The 26,247-nt window shown below is 40.2% G+C and overlaps 2 protein-coding genes across 33 annotated transcripts in view; both read right to left on the bottom strand.

Moving 5' to 3' along the window:
* STK33 (serine/threonine kinase 33) overlaps positions 1 to 17,969 on the bottom strand; it is a 59,281-nt gene extending 41,312 nt beyond the window's left edge. For 4 of the 29 annotated variants that reach the window (XM_083710026.1, XM_083710024.1, XM_083710039.1 and 1 more), the window contains exons 1-2: positions 16,924 to 17,142; positions 2,449 to 2,512 (exon numbers count right to left, since the gene is read on the bottom strand). The gene's annotated coding sequence lies outside the window, so the exon portion shown is untranslated. Of the gene's footprint in view, positions 1 to 2,448; positions 2,513 to 4,822; positions 4,845 to 16,923; positions 17,155 to 17,380 lie in introns of those variants that run through there. The other 25 variants (XM_083710035.1, XM_083710034.1, XM_083710036.1 and 22 more) reach the window with 18 other exon arrangements.
* A 7,745-nt stretch (positions 17,970 to 25,714) lies between these two features.
* Positions 25,715 to 26,247, bottom strand: part of TRIM66 (tripartite motif containing 66) — a 62,471-nt gene continuing 61,938 nt past the window's right edge. For all 4 annotated transcript variants that reach the window (XM_083755769.1, XM_083755770.1, XM_083755771.1 and 1 more), the window contains one exon: positions 25,715 to 26,041. In XM_083755769.1, the coding sequence (XP_083611895.1) occupies positions 25,982 to 26,041 (60 nt within the window). In that variant the 3' untranslated portion in view covers positions 25,715 to 25,981. The remainder of the gene's footprint in view (positions 26,042 to 26,247) is intronic.

Here is a 26,247-nt window from a genome sequence, read left to right as displayed (position 1 = left end):
AAATCGTTGTGTTTATGGTATTAGTTCGTTTCATACCACCTACAAAATCCTGACAAACTGAAACGTTCTATAGCGAAGTAAGAACTTAATAGCTCCATTTATAAAGTGAAAAATTAATGGAAAAGCAAAGTCAATAAAACATACTGTTAATACTCTTTCATTTAAGCTCCTGCAAAGCAAAATTTAGCAGAATTTGAAACAGTTTCCTGCTCAAAGGATAATTATCAAACTGCTTTATACTCCTCTTTTAATTATAGTATTGATGTATTGAATGATGTTTTTATGGTAGTTGGAAAGATTTTATGTTTTGAAAGGCAGTACATATATAAATCCCCAAAATAAATAAATAATAAAACTGTAAAGAGCATGCAAGTTTTAGTGGTTGAACATGTTCGGGAACCAGTGGATGTGCTCAGAAGTGTTAGGATTAACTGGAAAATACCTTTAATAAACTAAAAAGAAAGAAGAAAATGCACTTTTAGCATAGCAGTGTTGAAGTACAATATATGATGGATAAAAAATGAAAAAGTGAACAAGAACTCAGGCTGATTAGGAAGAAAAAGTAAAGCAGCATGTACATTTGAGCACTGCAATGACCTTGAATACTCATCACAAAATGGAGGCAAATATCTGACAATTTTAGCAAGTGGTCAGAGGGAAATACTATTTGAATAGCTTCCAAAAAAAGAAAATCCAACCATATTTTCTTTCACCTAGTGATGTTCCAGTACCTTATAGTGGATAATATTTTTCTTAAATGAACAGAATTCTGTGCTTATATGATATAAATTCTGGAGTAATCCTACTGAAGCCAATACTGTTACTCTAAGTTTAAAAAATCTGGTTCAGTGTGATTAAAATCAATAGAGCGCATCGTTTGATGATACTACTTCTCAAGAAAAGGCTATAAGCTTCAGGCATGCTATTATTTGATTACACAATTTCATTGACAGGTTGAAAGGCTTAAAAGGCAACTGAGATATGTGGAGGATTTCATTTTCACAGGAAGAGGATTCATTTCCTCATTTGAAAGGACATCACCATGTCATTTCCTCAAAGTTTTTTTTTAAAAAATCTGTCCTTTGTTGTAAGACACTTGACAAGAAAATTCCTTTTCTAATCTCAAAAAAGCAGATTTCTTGCCAGTTATGATTGGATTTTTTTTCAACAGTGCACAGCATCGTTTTAAAAATATGAATTATAACTCTGATATTGTTCTATGAATGTATTTGTGGGAAGTTTTTATTTTATGCATTTGTTTATTCTTCTCCATCCTCTCTGGGTCAGTTTATGTTTCTGCTGTTGAGTCCTCCAAGGGGCATGGGTCTACCGATAGTGTTCCGTACTTGATATCAACACCTTGCCTCCTTCAGCAGGGCAAAATTTAAAGCAAAGTAAATAAATGATTTTGTTTCTGGTAGAATGACTGATGACAGGACAGAAATATAAAGACAAGGGAATTCTGCAACCTGCCATACATATGAAGCTTACTGCCTACATAACCTATTTTCACAGGTCCACAACTGTCTATAACATGTATGAAATGAGGCAGTCACTAGATCCTACAAAACATACTTTCAAGAGAAGTCACAACCTACACCTAAACAAAGATAAGAATTACTATTTTTTTACCAAAAAAAGACACTCCATCAGTATTTGGGGCTACCCTGCCACATAGTATGACTACCCTCCAAGGCCTTCTGCTTCTCTTCCAGACATAGCTGTCATATCACCAACTCCAGAGAAATCCCCATGTAGGTCAGCAAACTACTGCTTCCATAAAAACAAGTCTGGACTGCTTTACGGAGTTAGTGCACTAGAGTCTAACAACAGAGAACAGTGTAAGAAACATCTTCCCCACTGAGAGGGAATGATGTGCAGTCTAACTCTTGCTATAGTAACATTACAGCCTAGATGTTCCTTGCTTATCTGACTGACTTACACTCCATTCTGGTCACCTAATATCTGATCCTTTGAACTGACTGATATTAAACCTGAAAGAAGCACTGTAGTCATCGCCTTCTTGTTCTTCAGTGATACATGACTGGCCCATTAATACCTGCCAGCCAAAAAATATTATCTCCCCAACTACTACATAGCTTCATGGTAGCTATTCATCTTTCTTACTTCTGCCTACTTATTATCTGGACTGACTAAGTAATTGCTTAGCCTAAATGTGACGAGTTAGTGAGTGTGCAACATTGCAGTGCAATGTATACTGTAGACATGCAGTGTGGTAAATACTGTCTTTTATCACATTTCAGTAACTACTATGAGTGGTACGTGGTAGAACTCTGCTGCTTTGTGATGGGTGTATAGCACCGCAGCATAAGAAATACGTTTAGATGCATGGATGTGTTTTTTCTAAAAGAGAAACCTATTGTGCGTTTCTACAAACCTAGCATTTAAAAATGAAATTGATTATTAACAAAAAATAATAATTCTTACCTGATACACTCACATTTGATTGGTTGCACGAAACACCACTGTAACTTCAAAATGTTCCCATTCCCTATATTTAAAAAAGGAATGAATGAATATTTTACTTGCTATTTATACTTGCTGCTCCAAAATAGTAAGCCTAGAAAGTATACCGGGGGAGGGGATCCACCTTATATCAGAGCAGCACAAGTCTAATCAGGTTTTCAGCGGCTGGAAAGCAAGGTTTTATAATCAGTGGGGCATAACTGGAAGTGGAAAAAATCCATAAGTAGAGACCCAAGGAGAGTGGGGGCAAATTAATGTTTAATTGCACATGAGAGCATCCTATTGTCAAGGACAACAAGGGCCAAGTCTGTACAAGTAAAGGTAATTATTTAACTAGTCAAGCCGCTAACCAATGCTTCATACTGCTATGAACACTAATCTCATACACAGACATACAACACAGCTGGAACTAAGAAAACATTATTAGCCAATGAGAAAAATAAAACACATGAGGTGGCTTCATCAGATATTTAGTATTATCCATATTACTGAGTGTAGCTACCAGTAATACAGTTTATCTAAAATATTGTAATGCTTTAAAATAAATTATTTAATAATTTTTCAAATATATTTTTTCCATGTTATCTTCTTTTTTTAACAAAAATGCTTGCTTAATTACCAACATATATTCACCATACATTAAAGTAGACGGCTGTAATGGATAGCATCATAGAAGATATAAAGAAAAACAAGTGAAAACAAATATGCTTAACTGGACTAATTGGATGCTCTCTGTGTGTGGTAAGTACATCATAGAACATGATAATTTACTTAAAAATATGACCATCATATTGGTCTCATAGATTGGTTTTCACAGATTATGCTGATAACATCGTGAAGTTCTTATTGTAAAGAAGTTTTGGACAACTTTACTTAAAGAATTGCTTTACCCCATACATGCCCACTCAATAAATAAATAAAAAGTGAAGTACGTTTAATACTGCCCTTTCCCATGGTAAATGTTATATATAAAGGCACCCTGCCTATTTAATTAACTCCACAAAGTTAGATACTATACTAACAAGGGGCCAGGGAGGCGCGAAAGTGTGGTCCTCTGTTGCATTGGAAGCCTTTCTTTCTTTCTTTCTTTCTTTCTTTCTTTCTTTCTTTCTTTCTTTCTTTCTTTTGTTATACCAGCTCCTGGTTGACAAAACTGAGAGGCTTAAGGATTGGGCCTTTGCGGGGACGATCCATGGGACGCAGCCTCTGCCACCCCACCTCAAAACAAACTAATCTGTTTCCATCCTTTCAGCTGTCTACCATCAGAATAAGAACCACCAGCAGTAGCTTTCTGCCCACTTCGGTGGAGCTGGGACAAAAGCCAGTGGAAAAAACTCTACACACCACCTTAACTCCCTCCCATCAGGGAGTAAGGATTGCAGCCTACATCTGTGAGGTATATTTCACATATCTATTTTATATATTCCAGAGAGATGCCAGTACACGCTGTATGGAAAGTATGTTCCCTGTTCAAATCCACTACACTGCATTCTCTATTCAATCTCTATTAAAATCTCTTATACGTTGCTGTAAGGCTGTAGCCTTTTACTTTCCAAAAAAATAATTACATAAGAAAAGGAAAGATTGCCACAAATTATTAAAATCATATAATTCAGCATGGCTGTTCACCACCATCAGTTGTCGCCAATTTTTGTTCACTTTTTATTGTGTTGAATATTAATTCAAATATGGTATTACATACACTAATGAAAGGACAAATGCTTCTTATCTACTCCCTCTGTGCAGGACTGTTAAAGCCATCTTTTGTATCTTGCCTTAGTAATAAAATGCTGATTTATAGTGTTTGCTTTATCTGTTGAAGTAAGATAATAGAGGAGCTATTGCCCAAGTAGATTTTCATTTCATCTGGCGTAAGATACAAATCCCCACCTTCACGTATCTTGAACCTGCTACTCCTAAAACATAGGTATAGGAATAATGCACTCCAGTGAACAAAGAAAAAAAGTATCAAGAAAAACCTGCTTGCTATCAAAGCAAACACTGCTACTGTTATGTGATTCACAAAAATAATTTCTCAGAAACTCAACAGCTCTTAAAATCTAATACAGAAACCAAATACAGACTGTACACTTAGGTCACCTGCCAATGCTCTTCTTTGAACATCCCACTGATGCAAGTAAGGCAGGTGGAAACTAGAGAGAGGGCACTTTTGGTTGTGGTACTCCTCTCCCAGAAATACTCACCTGCCACATATTATGCTATCTTTTTTGTGCCAGGTCTTTTATTCTCCCTGGTTGTTGTTGTTTTACCCAAAAAAAAGACTTTTACTTATTGTCTTTATTTTATCCAATTCTGCTGCTCTTAAATCACTTACCTGCTTTGCACCACTTGGCAAACACTATCTTTGTGAGGCTGCACAAGCATACAGACTTCTGGAGAAGAGCTTGCAGCCACTTTGCCCATCTCTGGTCCTTTTTTGCTCCTCTGCCATGCTGAGCTAGGACAAGGTTTGGCTTAGCGGGTTGTACAAACCAATGTTACTTTATTATTGCTTTTTTTAAAAAAAAATTTAAAAAATGGTTTGTAATGCTGTTTTTAATCCTGTAAACTTCCCACAATCTTAAGATGAAGGACTTTATAGAACCCTACTGATGATAATATCAATAATAATAATCACGAAATAAAATAGGAGAGGTGGCAATCTCGCTTTTGTTAACCCCATCCCTGAAAACCACATACAGTGGTACCTCGGGTTACATATGCTTCAGGTTACAGACTCTGCTAACCCAGAAATAGTTCCTCGGGTTAAGAACTTTGCTTCAGGATGAGAACAGAAATCGTGCTCCAGCAGCACGGCGGCAGCAGGAGGCCCCATTAGCTAAAGTGGTGCTTCAGGTGAAGAAGAAGAAGAAGAAGAAGAAGAAGAAGAAGAAGAAGAAGAAGAAGAAGAAGAAGAAGAAGAAGAAGAAGTGGAGTTTGGATTTGATATCCCGCCTTTCACTCCCCTTCTGGGGAGCTAAACTAGACAACTGTAGTTTATGCTTAGCACTTGATTTTCATTATAGCTGCACTTTTCCTTGAGCATAAGTTCCCAAGTTCACCTAAAAAAAGCCCTTTAAAAAACTTCTTATCAAGTTTGTACCTTTCAGCATTTAATTTTCTGTTTGCATCATTGTTGCGTTAAACTATAAGCTATATCACCCTTGGTCTTTGAGTGAAGCTTCATTGAAGGTATTGTCTTTATCATATGACAGACTTGTAAATAAATGTTAAACAATTTTGTTGAAGTTCAGAGGATAAAAAAGGTCAGCAGTCTGCCTTCTTTATTCCCGATAAAACTACAAAGATAATAGCTTTGATTTATTTCCCTTTGAGAAGAGAATAACACAGTGCAGTATAGAGAATTTTTCACACTAGATATCTACATGATTTACATACTCTTTTAGAGAATGCTGTTTTCTTCAACTTTCTCCCCCAAAGAAATGTTAGCTTCCTTGTCTTACATAGGCACACAAAATAGAAAGTCTGTAGTACATTCCATTTTTTCGAGATGAGTATTGTTCAATTTGTTTTAGCCTTTGACTTGAATATAATATCATTAATTTCAGCTTGTTAGCATGATGGAGTGGTGCAGTTTCTTCTGCTAACTCCAAAGCCATGTATATCTGTGCAGTTTTTTGTCTCCAACACCAGCTCTGTCTATGTCATTATCTGATGAGGAAGGTTGTTGTGTACAAAAACTATCATTGTTATAAATTAGTTCATTGATAAGGTGCTAGGAAACTTTTGGGTTTCTTTCTAGGCTGGACTTTGTGTACCAAAGTCTGCTGCTGTCTGAGAATATTTCTCAAATTAGGAGGGTGGACTTCCTGGATGAGTACGTCATGTGTGAGGAGCACAGATAATTTGACACCTGCTATTGAAAACAGGTATCTGTGGATTCCCCCCAAATGTGGATTTAAATCTGCTGCAGTTGCTGGAATTGGATCATGAATGCATGCTCTGGATCATAGTACTTAAGGCTGAAAATGCAGTGGTCAGATTGAGGAGTGTGGGTGCAGATGTGGAGGAGGCAAGAAGCAGAGAGGCATGGAGTGTACATGAAACTGCACTAAGTAGTATGGCCATAGTATGTGATGAGGGTGTCTACAGTTAGACTGCTATGATGCAACTGCAGTTGAGGAATTCCCCCTTTGCCCTTTGAATTGAGTACAGTGGTACCTCGGGTTAAGTACTTAATTCGTTCCGGAGGTCCGTTCTTAACCTGAAACTGTGAGCCAGTGTGGTGTAGTGGTTAAGAGCGGTAGTCTCGTAATCTGGGGAACCGGGTTCGCGTCTCTGGTCCTCCACATGCAGCTGCTGGGTGACCTTGGGCCAGTCACACTTCTGTGAAGTCTCTCAGCCCCACTCACCTCACAGAGTGTTTGTTGTGGGGGAGGAAGGGAAAGGAGCCGCTTTGACGTACTCATCCAGGAAGTCCACCCTCCTAATTTGAGAAATATTCTCAGACAGCAGCAGACTTTGGTACACAAAGTCCAGCCTAGAAAGAAACCCAAAAGTTTCCTAGCACCTTATCAATGAACTAATTTATAACAATGATAGTTTTTGTACACAACAACCTTCCTCATCAGATAATGACATAGACAGAGCTGGTGTTGGAGACAAAAAACTGCACAGATATACATGGCTTTGGAGTTAGCAGAAGAAACTGCACCACTCCATCATGCTAACAAGCTGAAATTAATGATATTATATTCAAGTCAAAGGCTAAAACAAATTGAACAATACTCATCTCGAAAAAATGGAATGTACTACAGACTTTCTATTTTGTGTGCCTATGTAAGACAAGGAAGCTAACATTTCTTTGGGGGAGAAAGTTGAAGAAAACAGCATTCTCTAAAAGAGTATGTAAATCATGTAGATATCTAGTGTGAAAAATTCTCTATACTGCACTGTGTTATTCTCTTCTCAAAGGGAAATAAATCAAAGCTATTATCTTTGTAGTTTTATCGGGAATAAAGAAGGCAGACTGCTGACCTTTTTTATCCTCTGAACTTCAACAAAATTGTTTAACATTTATTTACAAGTCTGTCATATGATAAAGACAATACCTTCAATGAAGCTTCACTCAAAGACCAAGGGTGATATAGCTTATAGTTTAACGCAACAATGATGCAAACAGAAAATTAAATGCTGAAAGGTACAAACTTGATAAGAAGTTTTTTAAAGGGCTTTTTTTAGGTGAACTTGGGAACTTATGCTCAAGGAAAAGTGCAGCTATAATGAAAATCAAGTGCTAAGCATAAACTACAGTTGTCTAGTTTAGCTCCCCAGAAGGTGCTTCAATCCTGAAATTAAAAACTGTACTATAAACTAGTATGTTTTTTTTAATTTGGGAAATGACTTTAAAAACCTACGGGACTAACTTTCAATGTTTGTAATATTTTATTATCAGAACCAAATTAAAAGACCCAAATACAGCTGTGTTTTCATTAATAAAGTTACATAGCACTGTAGTTATTTGTTTTTTCCACGAGGTGGCAGTTTTGTACTGTCATGAAAGGCTTGGTGATTTCTTTAATCAAGCCAATAGAAGTTCCTTCATCCTTTCCAAAATCAATTTACACTTTATGGCATAAGAGAATGGGAAGTCTGTGTGCTGTATGGTTTGGCATCAAATCTTTAAACAATGGATTTTCAGTAAACCCCTGTCTCCAAACACTCCTATATGTCTCGCTGTTCTCTTAAGTTCTGTTGTGGCCTGTATTCCTCAGCTGATATTATTATTCATTTATTATTTAGCTATTTCAAAACCACACTTTCATAGAAAATATAACAAGGCATTGAACAGCTTATAAACACAGTACTGCAATAATAACAGTAAAAATGCCAATGACATATCAGTGAAAAATGGTTAGTAATAAAAAATGTATTTCAAAGGCCTATCTGAACAACACAATTTTAAAATAGCAGAGGTGACACCTGCCAAACCTCTATTGGCAAGGAGTTCCACAGGGCAGGAACTGCCAAACTATAAGCTTGCCCCCTGGTAAAAGCCAGAGGGCATAGAGAGGGCACAAAGAACTATCCTGTTTATGACCTTGCATCACATTCAACAACAGAATTAGGAGGGTGCCCATGCACACACTAGGAGGAGTATACACATTCTCTCACTAATGCACACACATTCCTAGAGCGCACACTCTCACATGCACACACACATGCAAGCATACAGACCACACATACTACACTGATCCCCATCTCAGTGCAGGCTGAAAGACAAACCAGGTGCCCCAGGCTCCTTCAGGAGGAAAGTGGGACCAGAAAAGAAGGGAGGGAAGGGAGGGGTTGATGGACCACTAACAAAACTTGACAGAATTTATCCTGCCATGGATTCACCATAAACATAAACCTCTCTTCTTTGTAGCTTCTGTGACAAAGCATCTTCTAGACAATTTAACACACCCCTCAGGCAGTGGGGGTTCTGCAATCCTATTTTAGTCTTCTCAGGAATAAATTATCCCACAAATAGTTACATTTATTAACAGAGCCTAAGAAAAAGTGAGCAACCATTGTGCGCACGTCTATCTTATTATTATTTTAAAAATCCATTCTTAGCACTTCCTGCATTGTGCTCTTCTGTCTTGGCAGTATTGCAAATTTGTGCATGCTACCTGCAAGGGTCCCCGCCCCCCGCCCCCCCTTAAAGTGCTCTTCCTGGGCTTTCTTCTGTGCTGCTCTTGCATGAGGAATGAATTTCCCCTTTTTAAAATGGTTGCAGCTACATCTGGTGTTTTATGGAGCAGAGCTTACATCCTCTACCCAGCCTCTCTGCCTAGCATAAGAAAGCAAAGTTCTGCTGTGCGGGGGGCGGGGGGGCTTATTTTGCAAAGATTCAACAGGCTTGTAAATGTTTGGACTTATTTTCAAGGCTGGTTTAGCACTTGACATCTTGCACCATGTGGTGGAAGCAGGGCCAGATTAAGACCTTTGGAGGTCATAGGCACTTAAAAGATCTTCGTGCCCCAATATTTATCTAATTAATTTTTTTAAAAAAATGAAACAAAACCTACAGAAAGATGGAAAGTAATGTTTATTTTTGTATGTTGTTGTTGTTGTTTAGTCGTTTAGTCATGTCCGACTCTTCGTGACCCCATGGACCAGAGCACGCCAGGCACTCCTGTTTTCCACTGCCTCCCGCTGTTTGGTCAGACTCATGTTTGTAGCTTCGAGAACACTGTCCAACCATCTCGTCCTCTGTCGTCCCCTTCTCCTTGTGTCCTCCATCTTTCCCAACATCAGGGTCTTTTCCAGGGAGTCTTCTCTTCTCATGAGGTGGCCAAAGTATTGGAGCCTCAGCTTCACGATCTGTCCTTCCAGTGAGCACTCAGGGCTGATTTCCTTCAGAATGGAGAGGTTTGATCTTCTTGCAGTCCATGGGACTCTCAAGAGTCTCCTCCAGCACCATAATTCAAAAGCATCAATTCTTCGGCGATCAGCCTTCTTTATGGTCCAGCTCTCACTTCCATACATCACTACTGGGAAAACCATGGCTTTAACCATATGGACCTTTGTTGGTAAGGTGATGTCTCTGCTTTTTTTTTTACTTCCACTTTTGTATACTTCCACTTTATTCATATTTGGGGGGAAAATCTACTTTTTCTCATTGCAAAGTCTTTGATCAGATCCTTAGAACAAATCTTACATAAGACATATGCCTCCATACTTAGTAGAGATAATAAGGCATCCAGCCTACCTCGTTGCACAGTTGTTCTGTTGGGATTTTTAATATACTTCAACTGAGAGAATGAACGTTCAGCTGAGCAATTTGTGACCATTAATGCTCAAAATCTGGCAATGAATCTGTGGTGCCCCCTTCCCTTGATACCCTAAGCAAGTGCTTATTTTGCTTAATGGTTAATCCAGTCCTGGGTGGAAGTATTAAGTGATTTCCTTAATTCTGTCATTTGTTTTTTCCACCAGATGGCACCTTAGTACGATACAGTATCTGCTTTGTATAGTCACATTCAATTGGCATTTGTTTCTCAATACACTGTTTTGCATTTTAGTGGAGAAACATTAATGTGGTTTACACTTCAGAGTCACCTAAGTGTTCCATTCAAACATTATGTGAAAGAAAATGTTTCTTATCTATAGCTATCCTCAGCACAATATATTAAATCTACAGAAGTTATGTGCAATTTGATCTCTCTAAATCATCAGGAAATTACCTCCTTCATCATGGATGTTGGGAGGTACATATTGCAAAATACGTATGCAGGATAACTGCACAACAAAATTGCACTAGCCCTTCTCGTTCTACTTTTGAATACATTTAAATTAAGTGATGTAGCTTAAGTGCCTGGCGTTCTCTGGTCCATGGGGTCACGAAGAGTCGGACACGACTAAACAACTAAACAACAACAACAAGTGATGCAGCTCTTCCCTTTCAGTTAATTTCCAGAGAGGGGATAATAGCAGTACATTATTTGAATCTCAGTTGTATCCATTAACCAAAATAACAGTTCTCCTTTTTGGTAAAATGTTTCTAAGCTCAAACCTACTGCATCCCGTGACTCCCATCTGTGACACAGCTGACAAAAAAGAGATTGGCAGCAATGATTTGCAATTTTTTTAAAAAAAATCCACTTGTATGGGCTGGCACCAATATACAGTAGATGGGTCCCTGCTGAATGGAAGCCCTTTCTACCAATTTCAGAACTATTTTGCATACTACTGCCCTGCCAAACTCTGCTGCAATATCCTACCAGCATCTTACTTATCAATCCATACTACCTTGTTGCATTAGCTCATACCCCCAGTGCGATATCCTGGTTGTTATATTTCACAAAATTTTTGTGAACTGATTCCACTTTGTTGACACAGAAGCTCGAAAGATCCGGACATAAATAACGCCATCACCATACAATCTGACCACAACAAAGCATGTACTGTATTCAGATAAAGGTGTAAAAGATCCTAAATAAGAGATTGCCCTTAAGATAAAGGGATAGAAATATTAACAGTGAAATTGAGTCATTGTGATCATCTCCACATTCATATTAACAAACTGCATATAAAATCTTGTCCAGAAAGCCCCATTGTTAAATGGAAACCACAAAAGTTCACATAACAAAGAAGTTTGCTGTGCTCATGTTTACTGCAGGCCTTCGCTAGTTGCTAGGAGCACTGCTTTCAGTGGGATTTTTGCATTCTTGTCTAGTTCACTTCCTCAAGTGCTTGAACATTCCCATAATAAAATTGCTTTTAGACTGCCCTGTTCAACACACTACAGAGAACCCAATTCTGTCCAAGTCAGTGTAATGTATCCCTGTTTACATCATACTGTAAATGTAACATTCTTTGGAGAAAGTTAGAAGGCTCTTATATCATATCTATGGTCTGGATATGCAGTCTGTACAACATAAAGATATGATTGTACAGGTGTGCAATTCCCCATTGGATACACTCCAACATTTCTCCAATGAAAATAGGAATATTCTAACATACGTAAGCTAGACTCATACAGGCTTTCTCATAGTGGGAACGAGGGGGGAACCTTTTTTTTTTTTTTGGGTAGCCTCCCACCACATTAATAAATATTGACATAAGTAACTAAGGGAGCATATAATAGAAATCTACAAAATCATGCACAGTGTAGAGAAGGTGTGCTGGGGAGAAATATAGCACTTTTCTCTCTTTTCCATACTAGAACTCCATCCAATGAAATTGAATTACAGAGGATTCTGTATTACAGTATTACAGGTAGATTCTGTTTTACAGGTAGATCCAATAGAACTGTTCTTGTTAAGGGTGAAGGGTTGCAGCTGCAACAGTATAGAGAATGTCAGTTAAGAAGGAGGTTCCTAGCTAGAAAATATGATAAAGTTATGCACAGGGAGGACTAAGTGTCAAGGAGTACAATTAGCAGGTTTTTTCTAGGAGCAGCTCGTGAACCTAAGTAGTGCCAATTCAGTGGGGTAGCATTTCTGTTAATGTTGCAAATGGACAAAATTGTGCTACACTAAACTTATTGGTTTCACAGGGTAAAGAGAACCAACTCCTATCCTGTTTTGTAATTTTTTCTGGATAAGGCGGCTGGCTTCTTCTCTCTCCTCCCTTACAAAAAAAAAAAACTACTCCCACCATTCCTTCCTAATGTGTTTTAGCAAATTAATGATTTGTGAATCCTTGATTCAAAGCATCTATTTTACAGGCTGCCGTGAACATTCTTGAGGAGAGTGAATATGACTATCTATTGAAAATTAGATAACATAATTAGTTGCTCATTTAGAAGCAGAGAGAAAATGAGTAATCATCTTAGTCTATTGCCCTTGTGTCTTATGGCCCAGTAGCCATAAGATAGCTTTTATTTCAACAACACAGAAGGGAGTTTAAGAATTAGATTCATATAATTGAATACATTCTTAGAATAAGGGTGATCTAATCAAATTTAATAAAGTAGCTGAAAATTCTGTCAGAAATCATGTAATGTAGGAAACAAGGGTCAAGACTGTGCCTATGATGGGCAGTAAGCTTTGTTAGCACTTCTGGAGATGTATCACAGTGTGCTGTTTTATAACAAGTGGCTATATGTTTTTCAGAAGTTATAGTTTGGTCTACAATAATAAAAACTAGTAAATACCACCAACACAGAGAACTTCCATGTTGCAAATGTGTTCATTTCCATTAAATGATTAGAAGAATCAGTGGTGCGGCTGCCCACTAGACCTGGTGAGGATGCTAGGAGTTCATGGGGTGCAGCCAAGTTGTTTTGGTTTTCTCATCATCATCTTCCTCCCTATTTTACAAATAGCCTTTTAATTTAAATTTAATTTTGCCAAAATGTTTTTTTACCATCACAACTCTGTAAAGTAGACCATTTGAGCAAAACAACAAAAAGAACAATGCTACTACCTTAATGGCTAACAAATTTATTATGGCCTAAGGTTTTAGGGACTAAAATCCACAGGATCAGATGTCTCTTTTTTTGTAATCCATGCACACTTAAGGAATAATGCATTTTGCTAGCCTCTAAAGTGCTACTTTAGAGCACTTTAGAAACTACACTGCAGTTTCATTTCTGCTGTAAGCCATTGCTAGTTGTATAACATTTCTGAACAAATCAGATAAAAACAGCAAGATGGTTCCATGTAAATGCTGAATAGCATGGGAGACAAGAACTCAGAATATTAAAAACCCCACAGAACTCAGAATATTAAAAGCCAGGGGGCTAAGCAACAGTCTCCCAGCAACTTCTGAAAGTTGCTCTCCAGATAGGAATGTAACCACTTCACAGCAGAGTCTCTAATTCCCAACTCAATCAGCCAATTCAGCATGGTCTATGGCAGGGGTTGTCAACCTGGTCCCTACCGCCCACTAGTGGGCATTTCAGAATTCTAGGTGGGTGGTAGGGGGTTCTCCGGCACAATCTGAATCCTCCTTCCATCGAGCACTGGTGGGTGGTAAAGAAATTTTACCATCAAGAAAGATGCATTAGTGGGTGGTAGGTATAAAAAGGTTGGCTACCCTTGGTCTAAACCATTGAGCCTTGGGCTTGCCAATCAAAAGGTCAGTGGTTCAAATCCCTGAGACAGGGTGAGTTCTCGTTGCTCGGTCCCAGCTCCTGCCAACCTAGCAGTTCAAAAGCATGCCAAAAAGTGTGAGTAGATAAATAGGTACCACTCTGGCGGGAAGGTAAACAGCGTTTCCATATGCTGCTCTGGTTCGCCAGAAGCGGCTTAGTCATGCTGGCCACATGACCCGGAAAAACTGTCTGTGGAGCAGACAAACACCAACTCCCTCAGCCTGTAAAGCAAGATGAGCACTGCAACCCCAGAGTCGTTCGCGACTGGACTTAAGTGCCAGGGGTCCCTTTACCTTTACCCCTGGTTATGGAAACCAAAAGCCACTGCGAGTGGCAGAAAAAATAGTAAGGTCACACTCTCCTCTGGTCTCCCAACCAGATAACATATCAGGGTAACCAAGGCTGTTTTAGTGATGGAAATGGACCATAATGAGATTGAAATGGATCTAGATAAGTAGCCTCATATAAGAATGCTAGATAGCACCTTGCCCAGTAAAAATCTTTTATTGACTTTTGTATCCTATGGATGTGCACATAGCTATAACCCACCAGAGGGAGCATGAACATAAGAATGAAAAAGTAACAGCCAGAGACATATGGAAATCTTAAACCAGGAATGGCGAGCCTGTGGCCTTCTAGATATTGATGGACTGCAACTCCCATCATACCTAACCATTAGCCATGCTGGTTACAGCTGGTGGGAATTGGAGTTAAACAATATCTGGTGAGCCACAGGGTCCCAGTTCCTGTCTTAAACTGTAACCAAAGAGGTTTAGATGGTATATTAGAAAGAACTTTCTAAAACATATGCCAACCTTAAAAGCAGCCATTGCTTCATCTGGGTTTGGAATACTAAGCAATATAAAATTTACATTGCATTCCAAATGTTTTCTCTCTGTGCTATATTTTTGCATAAAGTTTATGTCACACGCTATGCTCATTGTATACAAACAGCATACAAAAAGCTCCAAATCAATTTAGGTCTCATATGAGAAAACACTTTAAGGCTGCTGTCCTAAGCATAATCACATGAAAGTTAGACCTACTGAACTGTGTGGGACTTACTTCTGATTAAAAATGCTTAACTGCTGGGATAGTTTTTCCTGATTCAGACAATTCTGTAAAAACTACAAAGACAACATTCCAGTTTGAATTGTATAACAGTAACAAAACAATAATCTACGAAAGTGCAGTAATATTTCTGCAGAGAACTGTGAGTTTATGAAAAACACTTTCCATGTTGCCTTATGGCACCAGGACTGCTTAGTGCAGGAAACAAGAAGGTTCTGAAATAATGTATTTCCTTAAAGTTATGTACTCCCAAAAAAAGAATAAAAGGCCTGGAAAAATCCAAGACTATTGGCAGACTGAAAGCCTAATCATTGCTGCCACCCAGGAATCTGATTCTTTCTCTAACTCTGAAGGACAAGATAAAGTAGCAGGCATCTATTCATTTGACAGGCACCACATTGGGAAGGAAAGTCATTAGGAACTTTAGAGCAAGGTGTCTATTGCTCCCTAACATCTGAATCAGGAGATATGAAAGCTCTGAATATATGAAAGCTCATATGAACATATGAAAGCTCTGGATCTGCATCTGAAGGGGCCAATAAACTGTTGATTCCTGGCAAGATGGAGTCTCTTTGGATAGATAGTTTCTGTGTGCAGGAGATAGGCAACTTATCAGTTGCAAGATAAGAAAGAAAAGGTGCATAGCTTGGGGATACTCCTCAACACATCTCTGTCACTAGAGTGTCAAGTGTCCTCTGTGGATAGGAGTGCCTTTTACCTGCTCTGCCTATTTCACCAGCTATAGCTATTCCTGGAATAGCCTGGCCACTAAAGTCCATTTATTGCCAATCTCAAGGCTGGATTACTGCACTCTGCGTGGGGCTTCCTTAAGGCCTGGATCAGAAGCTTTTGCTGGCGAGGACTGTGGATGGGGGCACATTGCCAACATCATGTGGCATTTTTAAAAAACATCTGCACTGGCTGCATATCTACGACCAAACCAGGTTCAAAGCCATTGTATTAATTTTAAAAGCCTTATGTCCAGGGTACCTTAAGGGCAGCCTAAACTCTTCTACCCCGGCTTGATCACTGGGCATCATTAGTCTTCCCCAGAGCTGGCAAGGCTCACCTGACAGCAACAAGAAACGGAGCCTTTGGTGTTATCAACCCTGTCCTGTGGAATGCTCTGCCAACAGAGATTCAGCAGGCACCTTCTATTTCAGCCTGCAAAAAACCTTTCTCTGCTACCAAGTTTACACAGGCAATTAAGAATACATCTGATTTTAATTTTTAATGCACTTTTATTCTGTGAAGATACTATTGCTGTAAACCGCTTGGAGATGGCTTACGCTATAGCAGTGTATAAGTGCTTTTATAAATAAATCAAATGAATAAATAAATAACACGTGCATTTAAAGCTGCAACATCACTGCCAGAGGAGATGTACCTCTCCTCCGTCCTCCACAAGCGTGCCTACCGCGCGTATATATTCATGCAACGCCTTAGATCGATTTATTAAACTATAATAGCAGAGTAAGCTGCCACCAGCCTCTACGTTGCTTTTGCTGCTGCAGCCTAACCCGGCCGGCCCCTCTGAGAGCGGATAACACGGCAGAATCTCCGAATAAGTCACTTGTGAGGGACCCCAAAGGAAGCTGACTGACAAAAACACAAGCAGGTCCCTCCTTCACCCGGCAACCCCGAAAAGCGCCCACAAGCGGCGGAGATGCTGCGCTCCCCTCCCTGGAAGCGGCCGCTCCGGGCGCCCAAATGCAGCCGGCATCCTCTTCGTCGTCATGGCAACCGGACAACTTGCAGCCTCCCTCCCTGGCTGCCACCCTCCTTCCCCCTCGCTTCGCAGCGGCAAACGCACACACCTCACCGACCCCGCTGCCCTGCCGTGGCGGCGGCGGCTTTTTCCCGCCTCTCGGTCCCCAGCCGGCTCTTCAGCCCCTTCGCGCATGCAGAAACTTTTCTCCACAGCCGCACAGCCTGGGCACCGCGGGTAGTACAGGGGCCTCGCAGGGACAAAGTAGCGCAGAGCGCGGAGACGTTCCTCCCTGCAACCCCCTCCCCCCCGCCCTCCTCAGAGGCCGGCCGGCCCCACCTCAGGGAGGAGGAGGAGGAGGAGGAGGAGGAAGGGGCGGTGGGACTTTCCCGTCTCCCCTTCGCTTTTCTCTCGGTAACAGAAGGGCGGGCGCTCTGAGAGAACTTGGTCTTCGCTTTGAAAAAAGTTGCATTTCAAAAACCGGCTGCAGCCGCCGCTCTGCCCCACCATTCCAGCCTCCAAGGAAACTTAGCAGGGCAATCTGGGAAGTAAATCGCATTGAATACCGTGGATCTTTCCCCTCAGAAAAGCGTGCATAGGCTGGGAGTCTCTCGGCTCCCTACGAAACTTGTCCGTTGGGATTGTCCTCTTTCTGATTTCGTGAGGCTCGCTTGGCTCCGCAGTTTTTATTGCTGCTGCTTCTACTGCCGTGGATGCTCTTTTGCGTATAAGGAGTGGTGTGCTCAAGACATGGCCTCAGGAAGCAGGAAAGAGCCAGTTGCACCGAGTACCATAATGTGCAAATCCTGCACCTTCTAGTTCCTCACTTAGCAAGGCTGCTTTGTAAAGTTTCAAATGCCTTGCAAGGACATACAGTATAAGCCGCAGACTGCCCCCCCCCCCCTGCAGCAGGGTTGTTGGAAACAAGAGGGTTAAAGGAGCTTAGGCCGAGGTGGGAGGCGCCCAGCCCAAGATACTTCGGTATCTGCAGGGGGGACAACCCCACTAGCTCCCACACCTCAGTGCAGCTTGCACAGGAGAACAATAGAATTGTAGAGTTGGAAGGGATCATGAGGGTCATCTCTAGTCCAACCCCCTGCAATGCAGGAATGTTTCACCCAGTGTGGGGCTCAAACCCATGATCCTGGAATTAAGAGTCTCATTGCTCTACTGAATGAGCTCAGATTATTGTCTCCTGTAAATCAAATGTCCCACTCTGATGCCACCTTTTAACAGCGCCCAAAATATGCCTGCTGAGGCACCCACCTCATCTTGCCACACAACAGGATCACCTCTGAGCTTTTTAAACAACTTCTAACTTTGTGCCACTACATTATCTCTTTATTGTAGCAGGAAAGCCCTCAATTGACACCAACAGCGCAATATACAATTTGCATAAGGGAAAGTACAATCTTGCTATGAGGAATGGGTCTCTTTGCAACTCCTTACCTGTTATTATGCAATCCTTATGTCAGGAGTTCCTAAACTGTGGTCCATAGACCACAAGTGGTCTGCAAGTTTCATTCATGTGGTCCACAGTGTGTCTATCAATTTGTGGTTGAAATCAATAGACATCAATCACATCAAATATTCATGTTGATTTTAATTGTATTTTAATTGCTTTTATTTCTTATATTGTGTTTTTTGTATTACAGTTTCAATGTTATGGACACACAAGGTAATAAGACATAAAAGAAGCAGTAAAATACAACTAAAATTGTACAGCATCTAGCACAGCACATTACAACTACTACAACAGTCAGGAAAATCACCAAGTGGTCTGTCAAGACTCTCAACAATTTTCAAGTGATCCATGTGGGAAAAAGTTATGTCAAATAGAAGGATGTTGTCACTGAAAATTTATATGTGCAGAAATAACATGTGATACAGTCCTTTCTCGACTGTAGCAGGGTCCAACTGCAAGTGCATTCCTTGCACGTTTGGATCATGAGTAAATCAGGTAGATGACTCATCTTATTGACGTTAGCTTTTCATGTATAGAAAGGGAAACATTCAAACACAGTCTGAAGTAGTTACATAGATACACAATCTCCCAAGGAAGAGGTAACAATTAGCATGGGGGAGGTAGGTGTGCATACACATTCCATCTTTTAGGTGGTGTCACCTGTGCTAAACGTTCTGGTGTATCATTTGGTCTAACAGAGATTAACAAAATTTTATTGTGCTTGACACTGAAAAATTGTGCATCGTTCAGGGGCAGCCAGGAGCATGTCCTTGAAGAATGCAACCTGTATTTATTTACTAATACAAAATAGCATTACCGTAAGCACTGAACAATGGGCTGTGGTACAGTGACCTTTTCCAAGGTCCAAACTATTGTGAGCCACAGTTGCAGGTTAAATAAATGATATTTACCTTAGATAAATGAAATGGTCAATACAAATTCCTGTTGTAAGTAAGTACTACAATGAAAAAAAAATGTGTTTACCAGTGCTAGCTATAGTAACAATCCTGATTACATCATAATCTTTACACAGCAATTCTATATGTGTCAGAAGTTAGCTAATTATGGTGCCAGATGTATCTCTGTGGAGAAGGAATTCCACAAACTAGGAGCTGCCAGAAGGAATGCCCTTTCCCAGGCCACCACCCACAGAACTTCTGAGGGCAGTGGAACTACAAAGAGGGACCTATCTGCCAATTTTAACATCCAAGAGGTCTGTGGGGAAAGAGACAGTCTTTCACATATTTGTGGCCTGAGTCATTTAGGGTTTTATACACTAACTTAAGCATATTGAATTTAATAGGCAGCCAATGCAGCTGTTTTAAAGCCAGGATTATATGAGAACTAAATGGAAACCCAGCCAGTACACTGCACTTTGGACAACTGAAAATTCAGAGCTGTTTTCAAGGGCACCTATCCAATCTGGAAGTTACCAGACCATGGAGTATTATGGCCATTATTTGGGACAGAGTATAAGCTCTGTCCCATTTGGGTATTATTTGGGACAGAGTATAAGCTCTGTCCCAAAGTCGCCATGTTAGCAAACCAGCGTTAGCAAGAAATAGACTCTCCTAGCCACTAACGGCACTTGAGCCTCAAGGAACCATATTGAATCCAGAGTACACCCAAGCTATGAACCGGCTCCTTTCAGGGAAGTGGAACCCCATCCTCAACAAGCTGTCTTCCCACCTCTTGGACTCAAGAACTTGGAACACGTAACACTTTTGTCCTTCCAGGATTCAACTTTTTGGCCCTCATGCAGCCCATAACTCCCTCCTAGCACCTGTCTAGCACCTCAGCCATCACTCCTAATTCAGATGGGACTGAAAGGTAGAGTGGTATCCTTATACTCGTGACACTTCACTCTGAATCATTTGATGACAGCTCCCAGTAGTTTCATATAGTTGTTAAATAGCATGGGCAACAAGATGGAACTCTCCGCAACACCACAGCAAAGCTCCCATACTAACATATTAGGGCTGCAACCAAAGAGATGATACCAAGCACATGACAGAGAAGTATGCATGCAGCTGAAGTTTTACTTGCTGCTTCAACCGCAGCAGTTCCTACTATCAAAAGGCTAAGTGACTGATCACATTTTAAAGCGACTTGTTCCTTCAGCAACTGCAAGAAGTTCTCTCCAGCATCCATATTTCACATCTTCAGATCACAGCCAAGGCAATTATGTTCTTGCTTCTTGACATTGCATATGCTGGATAAATACATTTTAAAAATCTCTCATTGTAATGTTTAAACATTGCCCCATTACAAGTATAGTTAAAAAGAATGCATGGTGGTTTTTATGCTCTATTATCATTCTTTATGCAGTCTTGTTGACCTAGTATCACAAGCTAGTTGATTTATCAACTCCTGGTTTCTCCCAGAATGATTTTTTAAAATGTGATTTATTACATGTAACTAATATGGTAATTCATATGTAGCACGTGTAGCATAGAGTAACCAATGATGGGTCCTTAAAGAAAGTGATGTACACTCAAGGAACACACACACACACATATGTATTAAAAACTCCCTTTCCCTTCTTTGTGTATATAAGGAGTGGTTCTAGTGGTGGTGGTCCCTACTACCAAGTAAGGTTTATCTGTTCCAGCCTCCACATTGAAAACTTGAGTGTATGTGAAGTATTTGGTACTCCCAGTGTGATGCTGTGACTGTTCCAAGTTTGGTTTGCTTTTTACCTGGAACCATATTGTCAGGGGCTCAGGAGCAGAGGCACAGGAGGGGGAGGAAATGGAGAGCGAGGGAGAGGAATCCGAGGGGAGCGTAGGAGATGACAGTGGCCCGAGGGATTCCATGAGCCTCTCCAGCGAATCAGAAGATTCACAGAAGGGGGCGCCAGTGGCCAGGGGTAGGGGTTTTCCAAGGGGAACACCCCAGGAGCAAGGGGGCAGCAGGGACTCCCAGAGCAGTAGTTGGAAATCAGGACCAGCTTCCCCACCAGAGCAGAGTGGGGGGGAAAGAGTCCCAAGTATCGGGGCCAGTGCATTCCCCACCAGGGAGAGAAGACGAGACAGAGCTGACCACGCCTCCATCGGAGAGTTGGACAACGGAGGGGAGGTCAGATCCGGCCAGTATCCCGGAAGAGGGAAGCAGTGACAGAAGTAGTGTAACGGTTAGGAGAAAGGTCACTGGGTTGGCGCGAGAGGCAAGTTCAAATGTACAGGAGCGCGGGACAGCAGAGAATGAGGATTGGGAACCGGGTCCTAAAGCCCGCCGGAGGCAGGGGGAGGAGCTAAGCGACTCAGCGTCAGAAGAGTCCAGAAAGGGCAATGCCCCAGCGGGCAGGAGGACCCAGAGGAGGAGAGAGCAGCGGAAAAGGTGGAGCAGGGCTAGGATCTTAAACTGGTGTCAGAGGGGAGGAGACTCAGACGGGACTTCGCCGATCTAGGGTTTAAGACGTAGGGCTGCACGCTGCGGCTTTGGAATGGAAACTGAACTTCAATAAAGACTTTTGTACATTACGACAGCCTAGCGTTGGTCCTCTGTGAGCTGGGACCTAGAGGCAGCTCTGACACATATGAACACATGGCTATGCTAATGTAGGATTTTACTCTGATGCATTTTGAAATGTTCTCGCTGCTTACTCTTTTATTACTCTGTTTCAAAATGTGATTTATATGTTGTTAGCTTTGTGCACTGATAGGTTTTATCTAAACCACTAACATTTGTTTTCATGAATATGATTCCCCATTCGAGAAGCAGTAAAACCACTTGGTACATCATCTCATAGCAACACTTGCTGCTATTTACTCTTGGCAGAAGAGAATAGGTGCCTTTGAGACTCAGGCTTACATAATGCAGCTAAAACGGCAGGCTTTCATTTTTGGACATCTAACTCACATTTCCCTTGAGTAAATGTCTCTGCAAATATAGATGCAAATATTTTAACTGTATTTAAATAAAATACATATACAGTACCTAATAAAACACAGCTACTGCTGCAGTTTTCTAGGGGTTTTTTATTTCATACCCTGCCCCCTTTCTATAATATCACACTCAAGGCAGTATGCAAACAGAAATAGAAATCACACAAGATTAAACCAATCCTAGCAATAAAACAAAATAAACAGTAAATGCAGCATTATAAAAATTCTTAGCAACAGGAAGCTAAAACATAATCAGAGGGTCTCTTACTATGACACGCTTGCCAAACTAAAACAGAACCCTTTTAAAATTAGGCAAAGTGAGGACTAAGTTAACCTTTCCCAGCATAGTAAATATTCTGTAGTTTACAGGCCACTACTGAAAAGAAATCCCTCTCTCTCGCCCCTCCTTCTACACTTCTGTTGGTAAAGAGACAGTGCAGAAACTGATCATGAATTTCAAGTAGGTTCATGGGCGGGGGGAATAATTCCTGAGAAGCACCATTATAGTAAAAGCAGTTCTGAAGTGTGTCAATTCCTAAAGTAAGAATAAGGATTACTGTTATTCAGAACCCCTATGAATTAGCATATAAAATGAAATGGGTACAGAGCACCTTTCACTACGGTACTGCACATATACAAAAAGTAAAACACAAAAACAGCTTAGGAACTGTAAAACAATGGTACCTGATATTTTTAAGGGTGGTAAGTTATCAAAGCTTTTGTGTCCTGTTTTGATGTACTGTACAGGAGAATGGTGCTAAATGTTTACATGGCCAGGGTAGTTTAATATCAAAAGTTAACTGTTATAGAACTGCCAATTCCCTTTTGTAGGACAACTGAATAACCCCTGGTGTTATTTCAGAGGTGGTGATAAATTTTCCAGTTCTAAAATAATTACTGCCACCTGCTGAAGCAGCAAATAGTAGTCTGTGGATGGGAAAGTAATAAAAATGGGGGGGGGGGGGAGCTGTGCTGCTTCATTGTTGGTGGATTTTGATAAGGGTCCTCTTGGGAATTCAGAGAGAAAACCTTTTGACTAAAGGATTTTAAAGAGCTCACAATTTTTAAATAAAAAAATCCCAAATTTAGTTATTGGTTTTTCTACCCAAGTTGATGCAGACTTCAGAGTAATAATAGGACTACTTCTGTCTTAGAAACAAACATTATAGCTGAATTACAAAACAAACATTGCATTTGGCCTACATGAACTGTGTCCTTGAGTATACATGACCCAGCATGCCCTTCAGGGCAAACTGGAAGCTTCCGTTGCTGCAGAACACAACAGCCTGCCTCTTAAAAAGAGTAAGTCCTAACAGGCAAGCTACCAAAATATGTTTCAGTATCTGCACTGGATTCTTCTTATCCACCAGGGCATAATTCTAGGTATTGATTGGCTTTGACTTTAAAATGTCTAATGGTGCAATCCTATTCACACTTACCTGGCAGTAAATTGCTGGGTCTTACTTTTGAGAAGATATATATAGGATTACACCATAACGCCTGAGTCTTAAATACACTTACGAAAGATACTCAGTGCTCTCCTCCTCTGCAACTAATTACTATCTCTTACAGCTGATAGGCACACCATTTTAGCATTTCCACCCTGCAACATTATTTAGACAGCATGGATAAGAAGCATTTTTTGTGAATGTTCTACACTAATTTTATTCACATCTGTTCAAAACTGTGGTACAGCAGATAAAAGTGTTGGGCATGGAACAGGGAACTGAGGTCCAAATTCAGCAATGAAGCTTTAGTGGATGATGTGAACCAGTTACTCTATTTTAAACCAATCTACTTCATATGATTCCTTGAGGATAAAAGGGGATTACCCAAATATTAACATTTTAACAAATGTGAAAAACTAATAAAGACATGCTGCCAAACACCAAACATATTTTAAATGAGTTATATTACTACTATTTGTAAAACTGGTGGTGGTGGTATTCATTATATTTTTTAATAAATCTGTTCTGTGTATGCATGATTTAAATTAGTATTTGTACTGGGTGTTTTTTTTAAAGGAGTACTTTTTCATTCTTTGAATGAGTTAGATACGAATGATAGCCAAGGGACACAGGCAAGGAAATAATTTAGACTCAACGGTTTAAATTCTTTTTTCAATGTTTCCTTTATTTTTTTTTTTCAATGATTGTTTTATTATACAATAAGAAAAGAGACAACTTTTTTCTACAGCATTTATTTTGAGCCATATTAACATTGAAAACAGAAAAAAATATTCAGGTGCGGCTAGTAATTCTATAAACTCTGGCTTAACGTGTTCTCTATTATAACAACCATGGATACCATATTCAAGAAATTCATATAGACTGAAAAACTCTCTTCATTTACAGCAAATCTAGTATAACTGGAAACTCACTACTCTTTGGGGGAGTTAAAATGACTCTTAAAGAGTCAGGAAAACCAGGACATCTAAGAAGACCACCCCACCCCACCTGCAATCACACCTGATCCCAACTAGCAGTATAGCAATTGGGATTGGGAATGAGGCTAAAGAGAGACTGCAGGGGATGTATTATGGATGAGGCTTCACAGAGTGTTGTGTGTGGCACAGTGGGTCAGTGCATCTTGCTGTTAACCAGAAGGTTGGTGGTTCGAACCCACCCAGGGACAGCTGTGGGCAGGATTCCTGCATCGCAGGGGCTTGGACTAGATGAGCCTCAGGGTCCCTTCCAACTCTTATGATTCAAAGAAGACATGAGGGTTGAGAGCTTGGGGCATTATACTGAGTGAAACAACTGTATCTCAGCTTCTGCTATGATTTGTCTGCAAGGGATTCCTTCGCATTTTAAATTTTACTGCTCAAGTGGAAGGGTGAAAAAAGGCTCTGAAAAACTGATGCATCTCAGAAATAGCCTTTATTGGTCTCACTCCTATGTAGTCAGGCTCATTTCAGCAATTGACTGGCTTCATAATTACCCTGTATCTGTTTGCAGTACACATAGACAAGGGATTAGCATAAAGAGAACACAGGTATAATGTGAGCTGCTGGTATTAAATGGACAGTCAAACTTCTCTCCACCCACCCTCTGCTCCCCATGTTGGTTGCACCAATCCACTTCTGGTGCACAATCACCCTAGAGAATTGAAAACAATGGGGGGAGCTCCTTTCCTTTTCTAGAATTAAAGAGTAGAATTCCTGAATGCAGTTCTCATGTTATTTCTTTCCACATCACTTTCTGGTCTTCTAGTAAACACAGAAGCAAGAACTCTCTGCTTAACTCCATGGGAAGCATTGCTTCATCTGATGTCCAGAGATTTGGTCTTTGGTTGCCACATTTTGTTAGCAAGACAACATAACAATGGCTATAAATTGCATTGGGAACAGTGCATACTCATACCAGATGAATTTTGGATTCATTTTTTTCACTAGAGGAGACAATAGGCTTAGACACTGCCACATATGGTAAAATTGAAATGGACACTATAAATATGTGTGGAATTACTGGTGATGTTGCCAGATGGCTGTTTCCAGCTACAATCTATTAAGCGATGAGAATTTATGAAATAATTTTAAGAACAGCATATCAAATGTCCTATTTTTATTATTAATAACTATTGCATATGACAAAACAGTAGTGTAAACACAAATTGTTAAGACAGCATATAGCTGTCTTACTACCTATTAAAATTACATTACACTGAAAATGTAATCTCCCCATAGGATCTAAAAATGAAATTGATTGACCACTGCTATGAAGTTCAGGTGAAATATCTTAAGAGACATTTTCTGACTCCCCTCTTACGCACATCTTATTTTGATTGATGTTTTGTTCTTTGCGGCACTCCACACGTCACACCTGAGAAAGACCTTTAGCTGGCCAAAACATTGGTCTTTTAGTCTTTTCACTTTCCTGTGTACAAAGGAAATAAATGGGCAAATTGTTAGAGAAGCTAGTCTTTTCAAATATTCTTTCACACTCCATATTACTTGGCAAAATAATTAGGTAGCTTGCAAGACCTTCAAGCACTAACCTGTTTACACAACTGAACATGAAGAAAGAATCACCCTGGTCTGACTGAAGTTTATTAATACATCCCTAAGCATATTGTCAAAGCT

Source organism: Podarcis gaigeae (assembly GCF_964106915.1).
Source record: "Podarcis gaigeae genome assembly, chromosome: 1".
NCBI lineage: Eukaryota > Metazoa > Chordata > Lepidosauria > Squamata > Lacertidae > Podarcis > Podarcis gaigeae.
This window is presented reverse-complemented; position numbering and strand designations above follow the sequence as displayed.